This window comes from Taudactylus pleione, unplaced genomic scaffold, assembly GCF_031769625.1.
Source record: "Taudactylus pleione unplaced genomic scaffold, aTauple2 ptg000497l, whole genome shotgun sequence".
NCBI lineage: Eukaryota > Metazoa > Chordata > Amphibia > Anura > Myobatrachidae > Taudactylus > Taudactylus pleione.
Window position 1 is genome coordinate 2,450,539 of NW_028284899.1, and position 22,993 is coordinate 2,473,531.

At 45.6% G+C, this 22,993-nt stretch overlaps 1 protein-coding gene across 2 annotated transcripts in view; it reads right to left on the bottom strand.

Moving 5' to 3' along the window:
- Positions 1 to 16,565, bottom strand: part of LOC148502431 (lectin-like) — a 36,616-nt gene extending 20,051 nt beyond the window's left edge. The window contains exons 1-3 of one of the 2 annotated variants that reach the window (XM_088449822.1): positions 16,491 to 16,565; positions 14,391 to 14,458; positions 14,033 to 14,307 (exon numbers count right to left, since the gene is read on the bottom strand). In XM_088449822.1, the coding sequence (XP_088305948.1) occupies positions 14,033 to 14,307; positions 14,391 to 14,451 (336 nt within the window). In that variant the 5' untranslated portion in view covers positions 14,452 to 14,458; positions 16,491 to 16,565. Of the gene's footprint in view, positions 1 to 14,032; positions 14,308 to 14,390; positions 14,459 to 16,019; positions 16,130 to 16,490 lie in introns of those variants that run through there. The other variant, XM_088449823.1, reaches the window with a different exon arrangement.
- Between the last annotated feature and the right edge of the window lie 6,428 nt (positions 16,566 to 22,993).

The following is a 22,993-nucleotide window of genomic DNA, read 5'->3' on the forward strand; positions in this document are numbered from 1 at the left end:
GGTTCCAGACTGTGCACTTGAATTATACATTATACATATGTTACATTATACTGCACAGGACTATGGTATGGCCACTTCCCTACATATGGGCCCCTATGACTGCATTCCCTGGTGGGCCTTCTTGCCCCAGTCCGATACTGCTGACGCACATCACTTACAGGTGAGCATCACTACGTTTACAGGCTAGGAGTGCAGCTGTGCCCCCAACAGAGCATCACGCCCTTGATGCATGCACCAGCTACACCGGCCTCACAATGGCCATGGACTAGGCAGACCTTTACATTCTTTTTTGCCATCAAATTCTATGTTCCTCTGTTACATGTTGATTTAAATTCCTTGACTGCTACACATATCAACTTGAGATGCTGCAACATTCTGAGACTCCTGCAAAATGAAGATCTTGGTAAGTGACCCAGCAAACACAGGCAGGCAGCGGTAAGCGTTACATACCCAGCCAGTTTCACATTAAAGTGCAAATGTGTGAGTGGACTAACGGGCATCATATGCGCACTGTGGATGGAGCTGTAACTCAGGCTCCCATGATAAATTGACTTCCCTGGACTTTGCATGCAGAAGCATTGCAGAATGACCCCACTGAAGGCTATGGCTTGTAATAGTCGTCTATAGCGTCATCATGCAGGGGGCTTTGATAAATAGACAAAAGCAAGGGCTTTGAATCTTTGATAAAACAGACCCATATATTTTTCACAAACTGCACTAAACTGGATCACACAGCCTACTTTTCCGCCACTCTACTATGCTAACTTCTCTGTAATCCAGTCTCAAGAATTTACACCAACATAAATATTACAAGGGAAAATATACAGTAGCTGTAAAGGAGGCACACTGCAACTGCAAACCTCTCTCTCAGTACATTGACATGCATTACCACAAGCCACAGCTAAGATCATACTTTCTTCCCCTTTGTACAGTATCTATGTGGTGTCACTGGGATCGCTTACCTTTACCTGTAGTCAGCTGCCAGCTTGCATGGGTGGAAGGGGATGAATGTGTCACCTGATTGGCCGGGCCCCTGCATCATCTGCCCAGTCAACAAGTAGACAACTTCTTTGACTGTCACACATAGGGGTTATTTACAACATTCACACGTAAGCCAGAGCACAAATTCCCATAGGACCTGAGGCTGATTGAAATCAAATGGGCCATAGATGCTCATGCATGGAATTAATGCATATATTCACCAGTAACCATACCCATCATTTTGTGCACTGGACCCCTATGCTTGGTTTGATGCTTGTCATCATCGTCAGTGCACACTTATACCAATCTATCTATACTTGTTGCGAAATATAGCACCTGCTAACAGGCATATTACCCTTCTGTCCAGCTCTGCAGTAACCTCAGAACTTTGCCTATGGGGGAGATAAACTAAGCCTTGGGGGTCTAGTTACTAAGCAGTATTAGGAGACAGAGTGAAAAGTGATAAGGTCCCAGCCAATCAGCTCCTAACTGCCATCTCACAGGCTGTGTTTGAAAAATGACAGTTGGGAGCTGATTGGCTGGCACCTTATCACTTTTCACTCTGTCTCCTAACACTGCTTAGTAAATAGACCCCTCAAAGAGAGATTAAGTGGACAGAGATAAAGTACCAACCCATCAGCTCCTAACTGTCATTTTCCAAACACAGCCTGTAATATGACAGTTATGAGCTGATTGGTTGGTACTTTATCTTCGTCCACTTTATCTCTCTCCAAGGTTTAGTACATCTCCCCCATATGTGAGAACAGCCCAGCTACGCCCTTTCATTGCAAGTGGTACTGCACTTGAAATGTACTGTATATGACTCAGCATCTCCCACACAAGCAGAGCATGGGCAGTGCAAAAAACACACAAGGCTCTGCAAACGGGCGCACACTGCGCACTGCATCAGCTCCATAGTGTATTTTCTGCGATTGCACATCGGCTTGGGCGCAATATGGCATCTTCTACCACAGACTAATACTGGGCTTTATTTTACAAGATATCAAAATGAGCCTGGAGGGAGTGGAATTAGGCGTTGTCTGATTTGTAGGCCATATCATACCTGGCATAATGGCAGTGGCAGGTTTGCTGCTTTATAATGCATAATAAACAGCACATTTCAACAAAATAAATAAATCCAGTTAACATGGAAAAAGCCATAAACACAAGACTTGCAATAACAGGAAGCCCTGAGGTCCTGCTATTTTGCTGAGTTAAGCTGGGTACACACCTAAAAGCTATATCTGCAGATGATGGTTGTCCATAGACAATGAACAACCATCATCTGTCATCTGGCCGTGGGTCCCGCTGGCCGGGGGTCTTGTCTCGCGTGCGTCCCCCTCCCACAGCCTCTGCTGCAAGCGTATGGGTGGTCTAACACAGATTCATCTGCAGATATATTGGGCATCAGCTGTGCAGCACAGCCAACACAATATGTCTGTGAATGCAGGGCCGGATTAAGGCTTGTGGGGGCCATGGGGCAACTGAGCCACACTAAGGACCTTATTCAGAGGCGGCCGTACGGTCTACGACCGCACGGCCGCCTCAATGTTTTGCCAGTGCGCATGCGCATGCGCATGAGGGAGCCGGCTTCCTCGTGCGCATGCGTGAGACCCGCTACGACCGACAGCGCCGGTCGTAGCGGGTCTCTTTCCAAAGGGGGCGAGCTGTCGATGTTGATTGACAGCTTGCCCCGTTTGGAAGGCGGGCCGGGGGGGTGGCAGCCCAAACAGAGGCGTTCCCATGGGAACGCCTGCCGTTTGGGGGAGGCCCCACTGACATCACTAGTGATGTCAGTGGAGAGCTTCCGGCTCTGACAGACCCTAGGGTCTCGTCGTAAGCCCCGATGCGGTCGTTAGAGCTGTGGGTGTTAACCCACAGCCTAACGACCGCAACAGAGGCGGGCGGTCAGGATGCAAGTGGCCGCCCAGTTTCTGAGCAACCGCTTGCATCCTCCGACCGCCTCTGAATGAGGCCCCAAGTGCTCTATTTACTACAATCCGCATATTGAATGCAGATTGTAGTGTGATATTAACTACTGAATTCGCATTGCGAATTCAGGCAATATCACAGGGATTTACTACAAATCCCTTGCAGGGACAGAGCTTGCGATAAAGCTCTGTCCCTGCGAATCCCATCCTCACACTAGTCACGGTATTTTCTGAAAAAATACCGTGACAAAGTGCTCGCACGTGCGTTGACCGGCCGCCGCTGCTACCCCTCCCCCGGCGCTAAGCTCCGCCCCCGGCGCTAAGTCCCCCCCTGCAAACCCCCGTGACCCCCCCCCCTCTCCCTTAATTACACTTACCTGCATGATCCGGGCCTCCGGTGATGTCTTCCATGCCTCCGATCAGGTGATCTCCCATACTGAACTGGGACCCGATCACTTGATGACCGGGCTGCAGTGCACTATGGGAGACCAGCTGACCTGAGGGGAGACTTCACCGGAGGCCCGATCACCGGTCCCTGGAGTCAGGTAAGTAAAAAAAAATTTTGACAATTTTTTTTTTTCTGTTTAGACCACACAGCTGATTACTGGGACCCGTTAGAGCAGAGTAGGAGTCCGCTAACCGGGGGAGACCCTGGATAACGCCACCTCCAGGTATTTTTTCACAATTTATTTTTAGTAACTTTAGTCTGATCACATTTCCCATTACAATTATGGGAAATGCGATCTGATTACTAAAAATAAGTGATACTTAGGGGTTGGAGTAGAATTTTACGAATTCTACTCCAATTGCCCTGTAATAACTATAGGTGATACTAAAATAATGTGAAAAGGGTGTGAAAACACCCTTTTTCACTTTATTTTAGTAATAATAATGTTAATAAATAGAGCCCTAACACACATATATACAGTGTACACACATAAACACATACAGTACATACACATTAACACATACATACACATATATACTTACTAACACATCCACAGTATGCACACAATAACATACAGTATTATACACACATACACATATATACACATTAAACCAATACACAACACATACACTTACATTTTTATCCAGCAGCTGCAGATTGGTAATGGGGGCGGGCACCTCACATAATTAGGTCATGCCCCTTGTGCCGTAATGCCGCGATTCGCGGTTAATATGGGGGTGGGGTTTGCCATATTGGCTCTGCCCCCACTTTGCCCGCTGTAAGGGGGATTTGTCCATCAAGGGGGGTTTCTAAGTACTCAGAACCCCCCCTGCGTGCTCTAGTTGTGGGGGCCTCTGTGTGTGTGGAGGCCCCGGGACGACCGCCCCTGTCGTCCCCCCCTTAATCCGGCCCTGTGTGGATGACGTTATTCGCAGATATCACTGGCACACACTGGACGACGGGCATACAATATATTGGTGGAGAAATGTCATAAGCCTTGGAGATATATATAGTATAGGGCCATATTCAATTGGACGCAAAAAGCCTAGGTCTGTGGAAAAGTATCACCGATCACAGCTTTTCGCGTGGCGAAAAACTTATCTCGTATTTAATTCCAATTAGTTTTCGCATACGCAGAAGATCAATGTAAGAGGCGAAACAGATTCGCCTATGAATAGCAGGAGAAAAGAAATGCATTTTTTTTATTTTGGGATGCAAAGGTAAGGAAACCACTCAGAACCCTTTTGACAGCCCCCTAAAGGACAACTGTGTCAAAAAATCCCTAAAAAAAGTTAAGAACACCCCAAAAAAAAGTTGAAAATGGGGGGACAATTACAAAAACTAGCAAAATAGACTTCTTGGGGGTCTGCAAGGATGGGTCAGGTGTTTTTTTGATTGCAGGTGCCTTTTTGACGATTTTTTAACTTCACTTTAGAGACTTTAAAATATGCTAGCACCCATTTTCAAGTACCTCAAATTTGACAGAACTACTTATTTTCACCAAAAAATATTGCAAAATGCTATTCTTCACCATTAGTGCAAAGACGCTAATAAGAAGCTATTGAAACAACTTAAGTACCCCAAATAGTTTTATTAGGGCTATTCAGGGACATCTACATTGGTCCCTAATGTTAGTGCATCATTTTGGGGGATTCAGACTGATTTCCCCATTTCTGACAGCACTTTCCACCTCATTTCGCGGCTTGCCGTTTTCGCGTTGTGTGGAATTTAATAGGGCGAATAGCGGGGGCACACACGATAATTTCCGCGTCCAAAACACGTGATGTAGGCTGAAAGTCGGGCAGGCGAAACTTTATCGCAGACGCGAAACTGATTGAATACCACCCATAGTTAGATAAGTATATAGGCCCTCATTCAGAGCCACTCGCTAGCGGCAGTACGCTCGTTCCGAGCGATGTTCGCACATCTGCGCATGCGTACGGATCGTTATACGCATGCGCGAACCAGTCAGTGCGGCCGAAATTCATGTGCTCGCAATATAGCGAATGCCTGCTATTTTGAGTGACAGAATGAGGCGTATGTGGGTGGTAACAGGGGAAGGTGCTTGAAAATGGGGAGTGGAGATCCGAACGCAGGCGTGCTTAAAGGTCAAAACGGGCGTTTTATGGGTGTGCATAATTAATACAGCAGCGTCATTGACCACGTCACTGGGTTATTTTATAGCCAGAACTGCTCGCAAGATTGTGGTAGCAAAAACCAACCACAAGAATAGCGAGCAGTTCATACGCTGGTCGATGTACTCGATTAATCTAATAAATAGCGGACATGACGTATGGTGCGAGCGGCCAGGGGGCGTTTTTAACAAATAACCGAGCGTATGTTTTGCTCGCTCGTTCAGACTTAGAGGTGTGAACAGACTGCAATTTGCGAACTGATCATTTGAATAGCCACCCCTTGTTTTAGAACGAACGACCGCAAATAGCGAACGGCTCTGAATCAGGCCCATAGTTAGGTAAGTATAGATAAATATTTAGTACCAACCAATCAGCTTCTAAGTTCTAACTGACAAACTGTATATTGAAAAAAAACAAGGACAGTTCAAGTTAAAAATCCAGAAGTAGGATGTGTTTTGATCTAATAATAATTTAGCTTGGCAATGATACCAACACAAGTTGGCAATGATACAAGAAATTGATTTAAAAATAGTTCAAAAAGTAGTTAAACCAAATAAGAGAGCGCAAATAATTGTGCCATTGTGCTAACAAATGATTGTGAACAATGCTAGCACATTTAGATGCCACTAACTAGGGGTGTGCACCGGCCACTTTTCGTGTTTTGTGTTTTGGTTTTGGATCTGGATCTTTCTTCGTGTTTTGGATCTGGATTGGTTTTGCCAAAACCACCCTTCCGTGTTTTGGGTTCTGGGTTTTGTGTTTTGGATCTGTATTTTTTTTAAAAAAAGCATAAAAACAGCTAAAATCACAGAATTTGTAGGTTTTTCTGCTCCTATGCTATTATTAACCTCAATAACCTTAATTTCCACTCATTTCCAGTCTATTCTGAACACCTCACACCTCACAATAGTGTTTTTATGTCCAAAACGTTGCACCGAGGTAGCTGGATGACTATGCTAAGCGACACGAGTGGGCGGCACAAACACGTGACCCATCTAGGCGTGAAACTGCAGTGGCAGACAGGATGGCAGTTTGAAAAACTAGGCCCCAAACTGTACATAATGCAAAGAAAAAAAAGAGGTGCAAGATGGAATTGTCCTTGGGCCCTCCCACCCACCCTTATGTTGTATAAACAGGACATGCACACTTTAACAAACCAATCATTTCAGCGCCAGGGTCTGCCACACAACTGTGGCTGAAATGATTGGTTCGTTTGGGCCCCCACAAAACAAGCTGGCAATTAATGTGTCCCTGCACAAACTGGCTCTATGGAGGCAAGATGTCATCCTCATCCTCCTCATCCACCGATTCCTCACCCTCTTCAGTGTGTACATCCTCATCCTCACAAAGTATTAACTCGTCCCCACTTGAATCCACCACCACAGGTCCCTCTGTACCTTCTGGAGGCTGGTCTCCCTGGAAGAGCTGATAATTCATTTTGATGAACATCATCTTCTCCACATTCTGTGGAAGCAACCTCCTACGCCTTTCGCTGACAAGGTTCCCGGCTGCACTAAACACTCTTTCGGAGTACACACTGGAGGGGGGGCAACTCAGGTAAAATAGAGCCAGTTTGTACAGGGGCCTCCAAATTGCCTCTTTTTCCTGCCAGTACAGGTATGGACTGTCTGCCATGCCTACTTGGATGCTGTCACCGATGTAATCCTCCACCATTCTGTCAATGGTGACAGTATCATATGCAGTGACAGTAGACATGTCAGAAATTGTTGCCAGGTCCTTCAGTCCGGACCAGATGTCCAAACTTGGTCCTGCCTGCCCTGCATCACCGCCAGCGGGTTGCTTAGGATACCTAAGTTTTTTCCTGGCAGCCCCAGTTGCAGGAGAAAATGAAGAAGGAGCCGTTGACGTGTCACGTTCCGCTTCAGCTGACAGTGTGTTCACCAGCAGGTCTTTGCACCTCTGCAGGCTTGTGTCGGCCGGAAAGAGAGACACCACATAGGCTTTAAACCTAGGATCGAGCACGGTGGCCAAAACGTAGTGGTCTGATTTCAACAGATTGACCACCCTGGAATCCTGGCAAAGCGAATGAAGGGCTTCATCCACAAGTCCCACATGCCGAGCGGAATCGCTCCGTCTTAGCTCCTCCTTCACTTTCTCCAGCTGCTTCTGCAAAAGCCTGATGAGGGGAATGACCTGACTCAAGCTGGCAGTGTCTGAACTGACTTCACGTGTGGCAAGTTCGAAGGGCTGGAGAACCTTGCACAACACGGAAATCATTCTCCACTGCGCTTGAGTCAGGTGCATACCCCCTCCTTTGCCTATGTCATAGGTGGATGTATAGGCTTGTATGGCCTTTTGCTGCTCCTCCATCCTCTGAAGCATATAGAGGGTTGAGTTCCACCGCGTCACAACCTCTTGCTTCAGGTGATGGCGGGGCAGGTTCAAGAGTGTTTGCTGGCGCTCCAGTCTTCGGCACGCAGTCGCTGAATGGCGAAAGTGGCCAGAAATTTTTCGGGCCACCCAAAGCGTCTCCTGCACGCCCCTGTCGCTTTTCAGAAAATTCTGCACCACCAAGTTTATTGTGTGAGCAAAACATGGGACGTGCTGGAATTTGCCCAGATGTAATGCCCGCACAATATTGGTGGCGTTGTCAGATATCACAAATCCCCAGGAGAGTCTAAGTGGGGTAAGCCACTGGGCGATGATTTCCCTCAGTTTCTCTAAGAGGTTGTCGGCGGTGTGCCTCTTACTGAAACCGGTGATACACAGCGTAGCCTGCCTTGTAACGAGCTGGCATTTCTGAGATGCTGCTACTGGTGACGCTGCTGCTGTTGCTGCGTAAGGTGATACATCTACCCAGTGGGCTGTCACAGTCATATAGTCCTTAGTCTGCCCTGTTCCACTTGTCCACATGTCCGTGGTTAAGTGGACATTGTGTACAACGGCATTTTTCAGGACACTGAGGACACTTTTTCTGACGTTTCTGTACAGTCTCGGTATCGCCTGCCTAGTGAAGTGGAATCTAGACGGGATTTGGAACCGGGGACACACTACCTCCATCAATTGTCTAAATCCCACTGCACTAATGGCGGATACCGGACGCACGTCTAACACCAACATAGCAGTCAAGGCCTCAGTTATACGTTTTGCTTCAGGATGACTGCTGTCGTACTTCATCCTCCTCGCTAAGGACTGTTGGAGGGTCAATTGTTTAGTAAAAGTAGTGGTGTTCCTACTTCCTCTCTGGGATGATGAACGACTCCCAGCAGCAGCAACAGCAGCAGCGGCAGCAGTAGGCGTAGCAATGCAGGATCCTCCGGAGGAATCCCGGATAGGAGAGTCAGTCATGCCAGTGACATGGCCTGCAGGACTACTTCCGATACTAACTAAGGAGGAAATTGACGAGGAGGGAGTTGACGGTGTGGTTTGCAGGCGCTTGGATACAACAGGACAACGGGATTTAGGTGTCCCTGGACTGCTTACGGTCTTAGCCAAAGTTTCTGAACTTGACAGTAACTTTTTATGAACGCGCTGCAGGTGCCGTATAAGGGAGGATGTTCCTAGGTGGTTGACGTCCCTACCCCTACTTATTTCACCTTTACATATGGTACATATGGCAAGACAGTTGTTGTCCGGATTTGGATAGAAATATTGCCAGACCAAAGAGGTGGAATGTTTGGTCTTCTGCCCAGGCATGACCGTGATGGGCTTTTTCATCCCACGGACAACAACTGTCTCCCCCGGAGCCTGATTTAAACAAACCACATCACCATCAGAATCCTCCTCGCCAACTTCCTCCTCAGCGCCAGCTACACCAGTATCCTCATCCTGTTGTACTTCAACAGTGACATCTTCAATTTGCATATCAGCAAGTGGACTGTGGGTGCTCCTTTCAGCACTTGCAGGGGGCGTGCAAATGGTGGAAAGAGCCACCTCTTCCCGTCCAGTGCTGGGAAGGTCAGGCATCGCAACCACCACCACACTTGGACTCTCCTTGGGGATTTGTGATATCTTCTTAGAAAGCACAGTTCTTCGCTGTGCTTTTGCCAGCTTAACTCTTTTGATTTTTTTAGTGGGAGGAGGGCTTCCATCGTCATGTGAAGCTGAACCACTAGTCATGAACATACTAGGGATCGACCTTAGCCGTTCCTTGCCACTCCGTGTCGTAAATGGCATATTGGCAAGTTTACGTTTCTCTTCAGCTGATTTAAATGTCTTTTTCAAGGTCATTTTCCTGAACTTTGCCATTTGGGATTGTATGTGCCCTCTACTATGACATTGGGCATCGGCCTTGGCAGACGATGTTGATGGCATGTTATCGTCTATGTCATGACTAGTGGCAGCAGCTTCAGCACTAGGAGGAAGTGGTTCTTGATCTTTCTCTATTTTATTTTTATCGGAGAAAGTTTGGTCCTCCATTTATGTTATATCGATTTGATATATACGTGCGGCTAAACACAGAAAATAATTTTTTTTTGGGTTTGGACTGGAGTGTACTTTGTGGGTTACAGCACCCTTTAACGGTCAAGCCAGCCGGCCCTTTACTTATGACACAGGCGCACGCTTGGCACTACTTTGTTGATGCACGTGCGGCTACTGCGCACACAATTCACAAACACAGAAAATAATTTTTTTTTGGTTTGGACTGGAGTGTACTTTCGGGGGTTACAGCACCCTTTAACGGTCAAGCCAGCCGGCCCTTTACTTATGACACAGGCGCACGCTTGGCACTACTTTGTTGATGCACGTGCGGCTACTGCGCACACAATTCACAAACACAGAAAATAATTTTTTTTTTGGTTTGGACTGGAGTGTACTTTCGGGGGTTACAGCACCCTTAACGGTCAAGCCAGCCGGCCCTTTACTTATGACACAGGCGCACGCTTGGCACTACTTTGTTGATGCACGTGCGGCTACTGCGCACACAATTCACAAACACAGAAAATAATTTTTTTTTGGTTTGGACTGGAGTGTACTTTCGGGGGTTACAGCACCCTTTAACGGTCAAGCCAGCCGGCCCTTTACTTATGACACAGGCGCACGCTTGGCACTACTTTGTTGATGCACGTGCGGCTACTGCGCACACAATTCACAAACACAGAAAATAATTTTTTTTTTGGTTTGGACTGGAGTGTACTTTGGGGGTTACAGCACCCTTTAACGGTCAAGCCAGCCGGCCCTTTACTTATGACACAGGCGCACGCTTGGCACTACTTTGTTGATGCACGTGCGGCTACTGCGCACACAATTCACAAACACAGAAAATAATTTTTTTTTTGGTTTGGACTGGAGTGTACTTTCGGGGGTTACAGCACCCTTAACGGTCAAGCCAGCCGGCCCTTTACTTATGACACAGGCGCACGCTTGGCACTACTTTGTTGATGCACGTGCGGCTACTGCGCACACAATTCACAAACACAGAAAATAATTTTTTTTTGGTTTGGACTGGAGTGTACTTTCGGGGGTTACAGCACCCTTTAACGGTCAAGCCAGCCGGCCCTTTACTTATGACACAGGCGCACGCTTGGCACTACTTTGTTGATGCACGTGCGGCTACTGCGCACACAATTCACAAACACAGAAAATAATTTTTTTTTTTGGTTTGGACTGGAGTGTACTTTCGGGGGTTACAGCACCCTTAACGGTCAAGCCAGCCGGCCCTTTACTTATGACACAGGCGCACGCTTGGCACTACTTTGTTGATGCACGTGCGGCTACTGCGCACACAATTCACAAACACAGAAAATAATTTTTTTTTGGTTTGGACTGGAGTGTACTTTCGGGGGTTACAGCACCCTTTAACGGTCAAGCCAGCCGGCCCTTTACTTATGACACAGGCGCACGCTTGGCACTACTTTGTTGATGCACGTGCGGCTACTGCGCACACAATTCACAAACACAGAAAATATATTATATTTTTAGCACTTGGGGGGAGCACCCCTGATGGACAGAGCACCCCCTGGACAACACTACAGCACCTCTTTAGGACTGGGACACTGCACAGGACTTTGGAGTGGACACAGCCCCTATGGAGAACTGACTGCACAACACAGTCCAGCCAGCCCCTATGGACTTTGAAGTAGTGGACACAGCCCCTATTAACAACAGCAGCACAGCACAACACAGCCAGCCCCTATGGACTTTGAAGTAGTGGACAACAGCAGCACTACACTACACTACACTACACAGCCCTAACTCCCACCCTCCCTCTTCACTGTCCACAGCCGAGTGAGAAAATGGCGCCGACGTGGGTACCTTATATAGGATCCAAAACCCGCGAGACTCGGAAGGCGGGAAGATGACGTTTTGCCTCGATTTCAGAATCCGAGTCAGGCGGGAAAAGTCGAGCCTGACTCGGATCGGACTCGGATCGGGGGGGCTCGGGGGGGTTCGGATTTCAGAAATCCGAACCCGCTCACCCCTACCACTAACAAAGATTTTAAACAAATACTGTCAAATTAAAATCCTTTTTCAGCAAAAACAAAAAAAATTGGTATAAAAAATATGCCTACAAAATATGGGGTCTATTTACTAAGTCTTGGATGGAGATAACTGTCATGTCACAGGCTGTTTGAAAAATGTCAGGAGCTGATTTGGTTTGGCCCTCATTCAGAGGCGGTCGGAGGATGCAAGTGGTCGCTCAGAAACCGGGCGGCCGCCTCTGAATTAAGCCCTTTATCTCGTAGACCGTACGTCCGCCTCTGAATTAAGCCCTTTATCTCTGTTCCCTTTATCTCCATCCAAGACTTAGTAAATAGACCCCTAAGTCACCTATCTATGTAGTAGTCACAATAAAGTTAGTGTTGATTTGTGTACTCAAACACTCTTGCCCAAAATGCCATGTCTGTAGACGCTGCAGTCTTTAATGCCAATTATGATGGGGTTTTTTTACTAATTGGACACGATTAGCAGCATGCATGGGACTGATTATCCCAATAGGAGATGTTAGTCATGACCAATGTTAAACACACACGTGACCCAAATGTAAAAGTTTCCATGATGCCAGCAGCAGTGAGATTTTGGTGACATAGCTGCTAGATTTAAATCATCAACATATTTTTTTTAGGCAGAACCAGGTAGCATTTGCCTTAAAATAAATTAAGCCTTTAAATCTAGCAGCTACAAACAAAATGAAGCCACTGCTCGCAGGCTGTAACATCCAACCTTACTGATAGCACCCTGGGGGCGATTCAAACCCGGACGTTAAGCTGCGCTCTCTCGCAGCTAAAAGGGGCCGGGTATGCAAATTCTGCAGACGGCAGAGCGAACGCACGCCAGTATAAAGACACCCACTTTTCTATCTTAACACACGACATCTCCAGGAAGTGTATAATTAATCATGATCATCGAAAGCCATCGGGTAGACCCTACAACACCACAAGCACTGCGATCACTGCAGGCTGAAATATAAGCAAGTGACGTGTACAATGATGCTTCTTTGCTAATTATGCACACCCATGAGACGCCGTTTTGATGCCCAGACACCACTCCCCCGTTCACAAGCACCTTCCCCTGTTACCACCCACAAACGGCACTGTCACTCAAAATAGCGCTCAGTCTGTGTACTACGTGTGCACAGTGACTGGTTCGCGCATAGGTACTTTGATGCATACGCAAACGTGCAATAATCGCCCATAGCGTGCGTCTGCAGCTTAGCGAACGGGTCTGAATCAGGCCCCCTGTTCAATCTGTGTATGTACATGTGTGACCATACAGATCCAGCCTTTGGACAGGCTGCGTCTGGTCAAATTTAATATTTAATTTTCGCAGGTTAACAACAAAAGTAACGACTCTTATCTTACGCACATATGAGATGGGACAAAAGTCCTGAAAACAAACCACTAGCAGGTAAAATAGACAGAGATAATGGGCCAACTGGACCACAGAGGCCAACCTGACTATTAATGATTGCCTAGAATGTAACCAGGCCAAACAACTGCAACCTAAAACGACCAAAATACAAACTAGTTGCACCAGAGTTAAGGCACAATGATTCATAAGCATATCACATAGTGCTGTGGGATTGATGTTATCTGAATTATGAATTAATTTTTAATTTTTGGATAAATATACTGTCCTATAGTATTTATACTGTACATACATAGTAATGACTATGATATCTGCATGCTATATACATGAAGGGCCACATTTAACAACGAGACATAGCCCCTTCAGCACTTTCAATATTTAACAAACAGCGGTAAACTAAAAGTACCGCTGTTTGTCACTGTATCGCTTACACCATAGATAGATGGCGAAAACGTTACAGTCTTCATTGCTGGCTATGGGGACCCTGCAGTGCAGACCAAAATTCAAATAGGGGAACCACACCAACTGTCACCCCAAATGCTCACAAACATCACCGGCAGGGACTAACTGGCAGTTGGTGTGTTTCCCCTATTTGAAGTTTGGACTGCGCTGCAGCCCCACCTCTAGAACCCCCACTGATCTTAAGTGTCATTATTTGATCGCAAGGAACAAAATAATAATTGCCACCTAGAAAAGCAACCATAACTACTGAACAATCAATCAAAGATCAGTAAACAGTTAATATTATTCAGAATAATCAGTTTTACCTCTGCGTCTTTCCAGCTGAATTCCCGCGCCACATAGATGTGACAATAGCCAAGGTAGGAAATCCACCCATCTTTACAGGGACCCTGACAGAAAAATTGCGGGTTTAGATCATCCGGGACTGGTGGTTTCTCACGTGAAGAAGACTCCTGTGAAGAAGACTCCTGTGAAGAAGACTCCCGTGAAGAAGACTCCTTTGAGGAACGCCCCCCAATGTTCAGGAAGGGAAAGTGGATCTCAGAAGATCTTGAATTATCCCGGTTCCCAAATATGAACCCTATTGAAAGATTTACTCTGTCAGTGTCATGACCCCATACCCATTACATAGCTTATTTGACATATGGGAAATACATCACTTACCTAGAGATCCAGGAAGAGACAGCAACACGACCACCAGCGACAAGGAAAGCAAGGGAGACATCTTGTTTCTGCAGAAAACAGTTCGGGGAGATGTATCAAACCTTATAGAGAGATAAAGTGGGGAATTTACCTATAGCAACCAATCAGCGTCTAACTGTAATTTATTTAGCACAGTTTATAAAATGACACTTAGAAGCAGATTGGTTGCTATCGGCAACTTCTTCATTTTATTTCTCTCAAAGATTTGAAACATCTCCCCCAATTAAACATTCACAGAGTAGAATTTAGCAGAACAGCCGTCATTCTTGATCTAATACTTCTAGAAAGATCATCTTTTCCACTACGCCTGCCTAGATTCTCATATCAACAATCTGCAGTAACCCTGACCATCTGAACTCGCAGATACAAGGCCAGTTTTATCTTATCAGTTTGTGCTCACAAATTATAGAAGTCCTATACGAATAAATATATTGCACAGACTATGGGGATAAACCTAATAGGTGTGAGTTTGCAAAAGCGAGTTTGTTTCATGAAACTTGCATATAATGCACCAGTGATATGCGAGATCCAATTAGAAATGGCAATTTGTGGTAATTGCGACGTGGGTGTGTGACTTTTCTACAAAATAGAACCTGGGAGAAGGGCATGAAAAACTAGGGAAACCACCCAGGACCCCAAAAAGGTGAGATAGCAGGACCATATAGAAGACTGTTAGTGGCCATAAGGAAAGTACATTACATTGGAGGGTCTTAAATGGTGTCAAATTGCAGATGTTTGCTCTTTTTACGTGATGGAAAAATGATAGCAAGCACGTGTTTTACAGCTAATTTTCCATCATTTTGGGATACAGAAAAATGTCTGCATAGTAGTTTTTCAGTGTTTTTATTAGAGTTGCCCGGGTCCGGCTTCCAGAGAACCGACAAGTCGAACCAAGTCCTGACTCGGTTTCGCTGTCAGCTCGGAACCTGGTTTAAAAAAACGAACTTGGGTTTTGGATTGCATGTAAACAGGTCCAAAGATTGCATGTAAACATGTCCAAACTACATAATTTTAGCTGTTTTTTATTTATTTTTTTATTTTTATTTTTTTTTTAAAATACAGGTCCAAAACCAAAGCATGTGAGGGCAAAGTTTTGCAAAACCAAAACACAAAGATCAATCCATAACCAAAAGCAAAATACAGGGCTCAGTGCACATCTCTAGGTTTTATACAAGCTTGCAAAATTCAAATAGGGGAGCCATACCAACTGCCACCCCAAACGCTGCCAAACATCGCCGGCCGGGACTTAGTGGCAGTTGGTGTGGCTCTCCTATTTGAATTTTGGACTGAGCTGCAGCCACACTTCTGGAGTCGCCACTGCAAGTTTGTGAAACGTTGGAATAAATACCTTTACCCCTCATCTGCAAGTTCTAAAACCCCTCAACAGTCTATACTCCACATACCGGTCCCACATCATTTAACCCATTACTGTGCTGTTTAGAAAAATTCTACTGAAAACTTGCATGTCTTTATTCGCCGAATTATGATATTTAAACCCCTCCAAATGCATGATTATTTATTGGGAGGGGTGTACCAGAGCTTTTGCACTACGTCACAACATTTTTACCTTAAAATAAAGACTTTACTTACCTTTTCAACTGCTCGGGGGGGTGTGCACAAAAATCGTGAAGTTCCTCTGAAAAATGAATGCGAATTTGCAAATGGATTGCAAATGGAATTCGCAGTGCGAGTTCGCAGTGAGTACGGCTCGCAGGACCCAACTCGCATCTAATTGGTTTTACCCCTATGAGTTATGTCTATATGTCTTAGGAAACAGCTTTTAAACCAATGTTTCTGCAGGGTAAAAAATTCTAAAATAAAATAGACAAGTCAAAGTGCCCAGGGACCACCGGGAGGGTGGTAGACCATATTAGACTTCCTACTAATAGAACCTTGGGTGAGGACCCATCCAGAAGTACACCAGTACACCTTCTAAAGCCACTACTAATAAGATATAACATCAATAAATTATAACATAAAAGCAGCAGTATGGAAAGCCAAAACCAATAGTAACACAAGCCGGTAACCAAGCTCATGCTGAACACTGTACAATCCACATACCTGGATGTCTTGTTCTACAGTAGTAATGCAGTGACACTTTTTATATCTCCAGGAATGAAACAAGTTCCAAGAAAGTGTCACAACTGAGATTTACTTTGTTTTGTTACACTAAGTATGTGAGTGGCAATAGCTTCACACCCACATAGCAAACAAAGCGATACTCCATCTCTCACCCAGATCCAAGACTCCCTAGCCATTTATTTATTTTTGTTGGTTATTTTTTTAGTATTTAAATGGTCCTAACATAACTATTTTATAGGATGATGCAGCGAGGAATGATTTTTTTTCCTGAACATGTTGTTCTTAAAACTTGAGGGGAATCAGTGTTTATACGCTTGTATATATACGATATGGCATTAGTTTCTAGCTTAATTTGCCACATTAAAAAAGAATAAACAATTATTTTGGTTAATATTATGCTATACCCACTTTTAAAGACGACTTTTAGAAATGTGCATTCGAGGAGGTAAAATACTTGTAAAATATTACTGAATTACACATTGAGAAAAAATGTTTTTACAACCACCAGTGTACATTTATTTTGTCATAAAAATAAGTTATAGATTACCGAGTACTGGAAGAACAGGTTAGCTTTATGTCGCAAATGTCACCTTTTTTTTTTTCAATTTTAAATGTCTAACTTATAAAGCCTCATTTTTCCATGAGATATAGTTATTATCCCGGCTGTCTGGATGCCTGTGCTCAGAATCAGGGGCGTATCTATAATGGAGTATATGGGAAAGATTTCTGGACTGCACACCCTGAATATATATATATAATGGGAGGTGCTACCTGATGAGACAAATTGCAGGCACAAAAACAGACAAATCTCAGGTGCACAACTCCAAATTATTAATAATATATAAATGCAATAAAATTTTGCAATCAATAGAGGTTTTTAGCATAATCTTGGCCAAGGTTATGGGCCTACCCACCAATATCCAGGTAACCTCTGTAGGGTAGGTCCCTAACATACTACGATTCAAATCCAGAGTGCAGGACACCCCCAAACTAGCCCAGCTAAGCCGCCCCAGGGCACCGCCATAGTAAGAAAAGTGCAGTGTGAAAGATAATCTATAATGGGTGCAGGGTGTGCGGGGAAAACGGTCCCCTGGGTCCAGAGGGGCCCCGCACTGCACACCCTGCACCCATAATCTTACTTACCTCTTCAGTGTCCCACGTCGGCGCAGGTGTCCGGCGCTGTAAAAATGACTGGAAAATGGCCTTGGTGGCCATTTTCCCGTCATTGGCGCATGTGCAGAACAGGGAAAATGGCCACCGCGGCCATTTTCTCGGTGACCTGTGCATACACTATAGACTCTGGGCACACTCTAGTGTCCAGAGTCTATAACTCCGGCACTGGCCGCGCACAGCTCAGTACAGAGCCGGCCGCCGGGTGGAGAGGAGGGGGCCCATGGTGGAGGCTGCACAAGGGCCCCCTCCTCTCTAGAATTGCCCCTGCTCAGAATGCTGGTGCTGGAATCCCGACACCACTCAGAATTTTGGCGCCAGGCATCCCAACGGTAAGTAGTGGGATTAGGGGGAGGGTTAGGGATAGGGGTTAGCCACTAGGGGGAGCGTTAGGGTTAGACACTGGGGGGGAAGGTTATGGGCATGCTTGCCTACTTTTGAAAAGGCATTTCAGGGAGTTTATGAAGACAACACCTATGAGCGCACGTTAAGTGGACATGTTTTACTACATCTAAGAGGCGTGTCATAAAATTGTTTTACATCTAAATGTAAATGAGCCCCAAAGCAGATAGTAAGATTTACGTGTTGATGAAAACACACTGATAATTATCAGAAAATGCATGTAGCCATAGGGATCTTTGGGGTAGATGTATGATAGTGGCACTTAAAGTGCCGCTATAACGCTTCCCGCTTCGCCTCTTTACTGAGACGAAGCAGGAAGCACCACCAATGAGATGTATGAACATCTCATCGGCTGGAGAGGGGGAGCGTTAACTCCCCCCTCCGGCGCTACCCGCTAGAGACCACAGAGAATCAGCCTAGAGGTGATGCCCTGTGTCTCTGTCCCGGTCGGCTCCACTGAGCATGTGCGGGATCTCGCAAGTATCGCGAGATCCCGTGTGTAGCCTGGAGCCGGCAGCCGCCGCAGCAGGGACAGCGCTGTCCCTGCTGTGGGGGTAGGTTAGCGCCAGGCTGTAGCTGTCGATAACGACAGCTACAGCGGGCCGAACAGTCAGGCGATCTGACTGTTCGTACATGACCCAGGCTATCGGCGCTGCTATCTTGTAGATAGCAGCGCCAATAATGACAGGGGCGCATAGCGCCTCTGTCATTTGCCGCCCAGACCCCCCATCATACATCGGGGAGAAGCGGTATCAGCGCACATACCGCTTCTGGGCTTCATACATCTCCCCATTGTACCTTATAACCAATGCAGGGAAATTATACTAATAAACCCATTTGAATTTATATATCTCTGTTTTTTCTTGCAGATAAACAGCTTCATAATGGGGGTAAGGTAGAATCAGGGAGATTGCTAGCCTCTTCAGGGAGACAGGGAGATTGCTACTATTTCAGGGAGTCTCCGTCACAATCAGGTAGATTTAGCAAGTATGGTTAGGGAATAGGCACTAGGGGGAGGGTTAGGGGTTAGTTACTAGAGGAAGGGTTAGAAACTAGGGGGCGGTAGTTAGGTTTATGCACTAGGGGTGGAGGTTAGGTTTAGGGTGCAGAGAGGAAGGGTTATGTGTCGGTATCCTAAACCTGTTGGGATTCTGGATTCTGACCGCCGTGATCCAGAGCACTGGAATCCTGTACCCAACCTGTTTTCCAAATTGGGCATCTGTAACATCCTGTTTGCCTTTTCCCCATTAAAATGAACCATGATTGTCCTACAAGCATGTAAGAAACAGTAATACAGAGATGGTATGTACTGTGTAGTCATTATGTCGACATTCAGAATGTCAATATGGATGAAATGTCAACCAAAGAAATAGAAGAAAAGTAGAGTTTTTATTCTGGTGCACAAAATTCAGCTCGCACTGAGCACTAATATATATAGTCAATATTTTGAAACTTTATTAATTCACCCTTAAAAAGTATTTTATAGGTTTACCAATCCGGCAAAATATTTAAAATACAGTCAATAAATAGAAAGAAATGTGCATAGAAACAAAAAAGAAATGTAAGTGTTTATATATATTTATACAATCATGATTCATTTTAATGGGGAAAAGGCAAACAGGATGTTACAGTTGCCCAATTTGGAAAACAGGTTGGGTACAGGATTCCAGCACTGGGGATCCTGGTGGTCAGAATCCTGTTGCCGGCATCCCAACAAGTTTAGGATACCGACACCTAACCCTTCCTTGCTGCACCCTAAACCTAACCTCCGCCCCTAGTGCCTAAACCAGTGTTGGCTAACCTTGACACTTCAGCTGTTATGAAACTACATAACCCAGCATGCACTGCTACAGTTTTGCTATTAGGGCATGCTAAAACTGTGGCAGGGCATGCTGGGATATATAGTTCCACAACAGCTGGAGTGTCAAGGTTAGCCAACACTGGCCTAAACCGAACTATCCCCCTAGTTTCTAACCGTAACCCTCCTCTTTTCTTCTGTTTCTTTGGTTGATACAAATATTAGAGTGCATGGTAGCACCTCAGTAATATGAGCTATTGAAATAGAAAAACATCTGTGAAACATTCCAAATAGTATTAACCTATTATATAAAAAATACATATATTTTTTTTTACATTAATTGATTCAGCATCAGACATCAATTTTACGAGCCAATACTAAATCTTTATACGATGGTATCTACCACTGGTGCTGGATCACACGTAATCCCTGCATGGATGAAATGTCGACAGTGGAAATGACGATGATCACAATGTCGACATTGGCATAATGTTGATATGGTCATTATGTTGACATTGTGAATGTCAGCAGTTTCAATGTCAGCAGTACATGTCAGTGTTAGGTTTAGTGTTAGGTTGCAGTTAGGTTTAGGCTGTGGTTAGGTTTAGGGTTAGGCTGTGGTTAGGTTTAGGGTTAGGCTGCGGTTAGGTTTAGGCTGTGGTTAGGTTTAGGGTTAGGCTGCGGTTAGGTTTAGGGTTAGGCTGCGGTTAGGCATAAGTTTAGGATTAGTGTTAGGCTGCGGTTAGGTTTAATGTTAGGCTGCGGTTAGGTTTAGTGTTAGACTCCAGTTAGGGTTAGGCTGCGGTTAGGTTAAGGGTTAGGCTGCGGTTAGGTTTAGTGTTAGGCTGCGGTTAGGGTTAGGCTGTGGTTAGGTGGTGTGTTAGACTGCGGTTAGGTTTAGGGTTAGGCTGCGGTTAGGTTAAGGGTTAGGTTGCGGTTAGGTTTAGTGTTAGGCTGCGGTTAGGGTTAGGCTGCGGTTAGGTGGTGTGTTAGACTGCGGTTAGGTTTAGGGTTAGGCTGCAGTTAGGTTAAGGGTTAGGCTGCGGTTAGGTTTAGTGTTAGGCTGCGGTTAGGGTTAGGCTGCGGTTAGGTGGTGTGTTAGACTGCAGTTAGGTTTAGGGTTAGGCTGCGGTTAGGTTAAGGGTTAGGCTGCGGTTAGGTTTAGTGTTAGGCTGCGGTTAGGGTTAGGCTGCGGTTAGGTGGTGTGTTAGACTGCGGTTAGGTTTAGGGTTAGGCTGCGGTTAGGTTAAGGGTTAGGCTGCGGTTAGGGTTAGGCTGCGGTTAGGTGGTGTGTTAGACTGCAGTTAGGTTTAGGGTTAGGCTGCGGTTAGGTTAAGGGTTAGGCTGCGGTTAGGTTTAGTGTTAGGCTGCGGTTAGGTGGTGTGTTAGACTGCGGTTAGGTTTAGGGTTAGGCTGCGGTTAGGTTAAGGGTTAGGCTGCGGTTAGGTTTAGTGTTAGGCTGCGGTTAGGGTTAGGCTGCGGTTAGGTGGTGTGTTAGACTGCAGTTAGGTTTAGTGTTAGGCTGTGGTTAGGTTAAGGCTGCGGTTAGGTTTAGTGTTAGGCTGCGGTTAGGGTTAGGCTGCGGTTAGGTGGTGTGTTAGGCTGCGGTTAGGTTAAGGGTTAGGCTGCGGTTAGGGTTAGGCTGCGGTTAGGTGGTGTGTTAGACTGCAGTTAGGTTTAGGGTTAGGCTGCGGTTAGGTTAAGGGTTAGGCTGCGGTTAGGTTTAGTGTTAGGCTGCGGTTAGGTGGTGTGTTAGACTGCGGTTAGGTTTAGGGTTAGGCTGCAGTTAAATTTAGGGTTAGGCATAAGTTTAGGATTAGGATTAGGCTGTGGGTAGGGTTATGATTAGGGGCCGGGCTCAAACACTGTAAAAACACTATGTCGACATGCACAATGGTGACCATGTTGACATTGAACCTGAGTCAGAGATGCACGCAGTTCATGTAAAAATATGCAAATGCCAGTTTCAGCATTCCTCTTGTGTACTTCCATAGGACAGACTGAGCGCACCCTGAGACACCGACTCTGCGTATATAAGCAATTCTCACGTGCGCTGGTGAGACCGATTTAACCACCCTCAATACAGTAAGGATTTTCTAGCCTTTTCCTGCATGCACAGTAGCACGTTGCTCAAATGACCAAATATGAATACTGCGTGCACATCTGAATAAGGCTCGTTATGACCATGTCAAAACTGTGCATACCGACATTCCGAATGTCGGCATTTCGTACCACAACCCACAGGGATTATATAGATGTAACTGATGTATTTGCAACATCCTTTCGCAAACATTTCTGAATTCCTGCGCTCTGCAGATTCCCTGCTATGTCAGCCCCAGACCCCACCTGCCAGGTATTGTACACATTCTCTACAAAAATGCTGGGTGGAGAGACCTGCACAAAGACAACATGTGTTTTTTTCTTAACTGAGAGTATAAAGAAAATCTGTAATAGGGGAATTTCCAGTATTACGACCTTAAAGAAAATGTTCCATTATACACGTCAATCAAAAGAGAAGGTTCTTCTGCAAATATTGTGTTATTATAAAACACAGTGGGTGCTGTACGCACAGATAGTATATCCTGATATGTAAGTCTTGCACACCTACTCTTGCTAAAAACTAGGGAACTCCAATAATTGACAGCTAACAAGTTCAATAGACTGTGCCCTCTTACCTACTTCATTATGGCAGTACTGGCACCATCTGACTGAGATCTGTGGCTGATGATTTATTTCCCCTTAACAGAGTAAACGGGAATGACTGCTTCCACTCCCATCAATGCATTCAAATAGGCTGAAATAATAGATCATCTAAGGGAACTGGTGATGACAGCTTCACTAAATGGACATCCAGAGGTGGATGCAGAAGGCATGGTGACAGAGGGTACAAAGGGTACACCTTTCCTGGGCCCCGAAGTCCAGTGGGGCCCCGAGGTTAAGAGGGTGCACACAACCAAGATCCTTAGGGACTGCGGCGCCAAACACATGATGTACAGATCATGCCAGCCGGCCCGCCCAACTAGGTAACAACAGATAAGGGTAAGAGATGTGGAAAGGGGTATGGTGGTCAGAGGCATGGGTATTGTTGGTCAGAGGAACACATGGGGTGGGG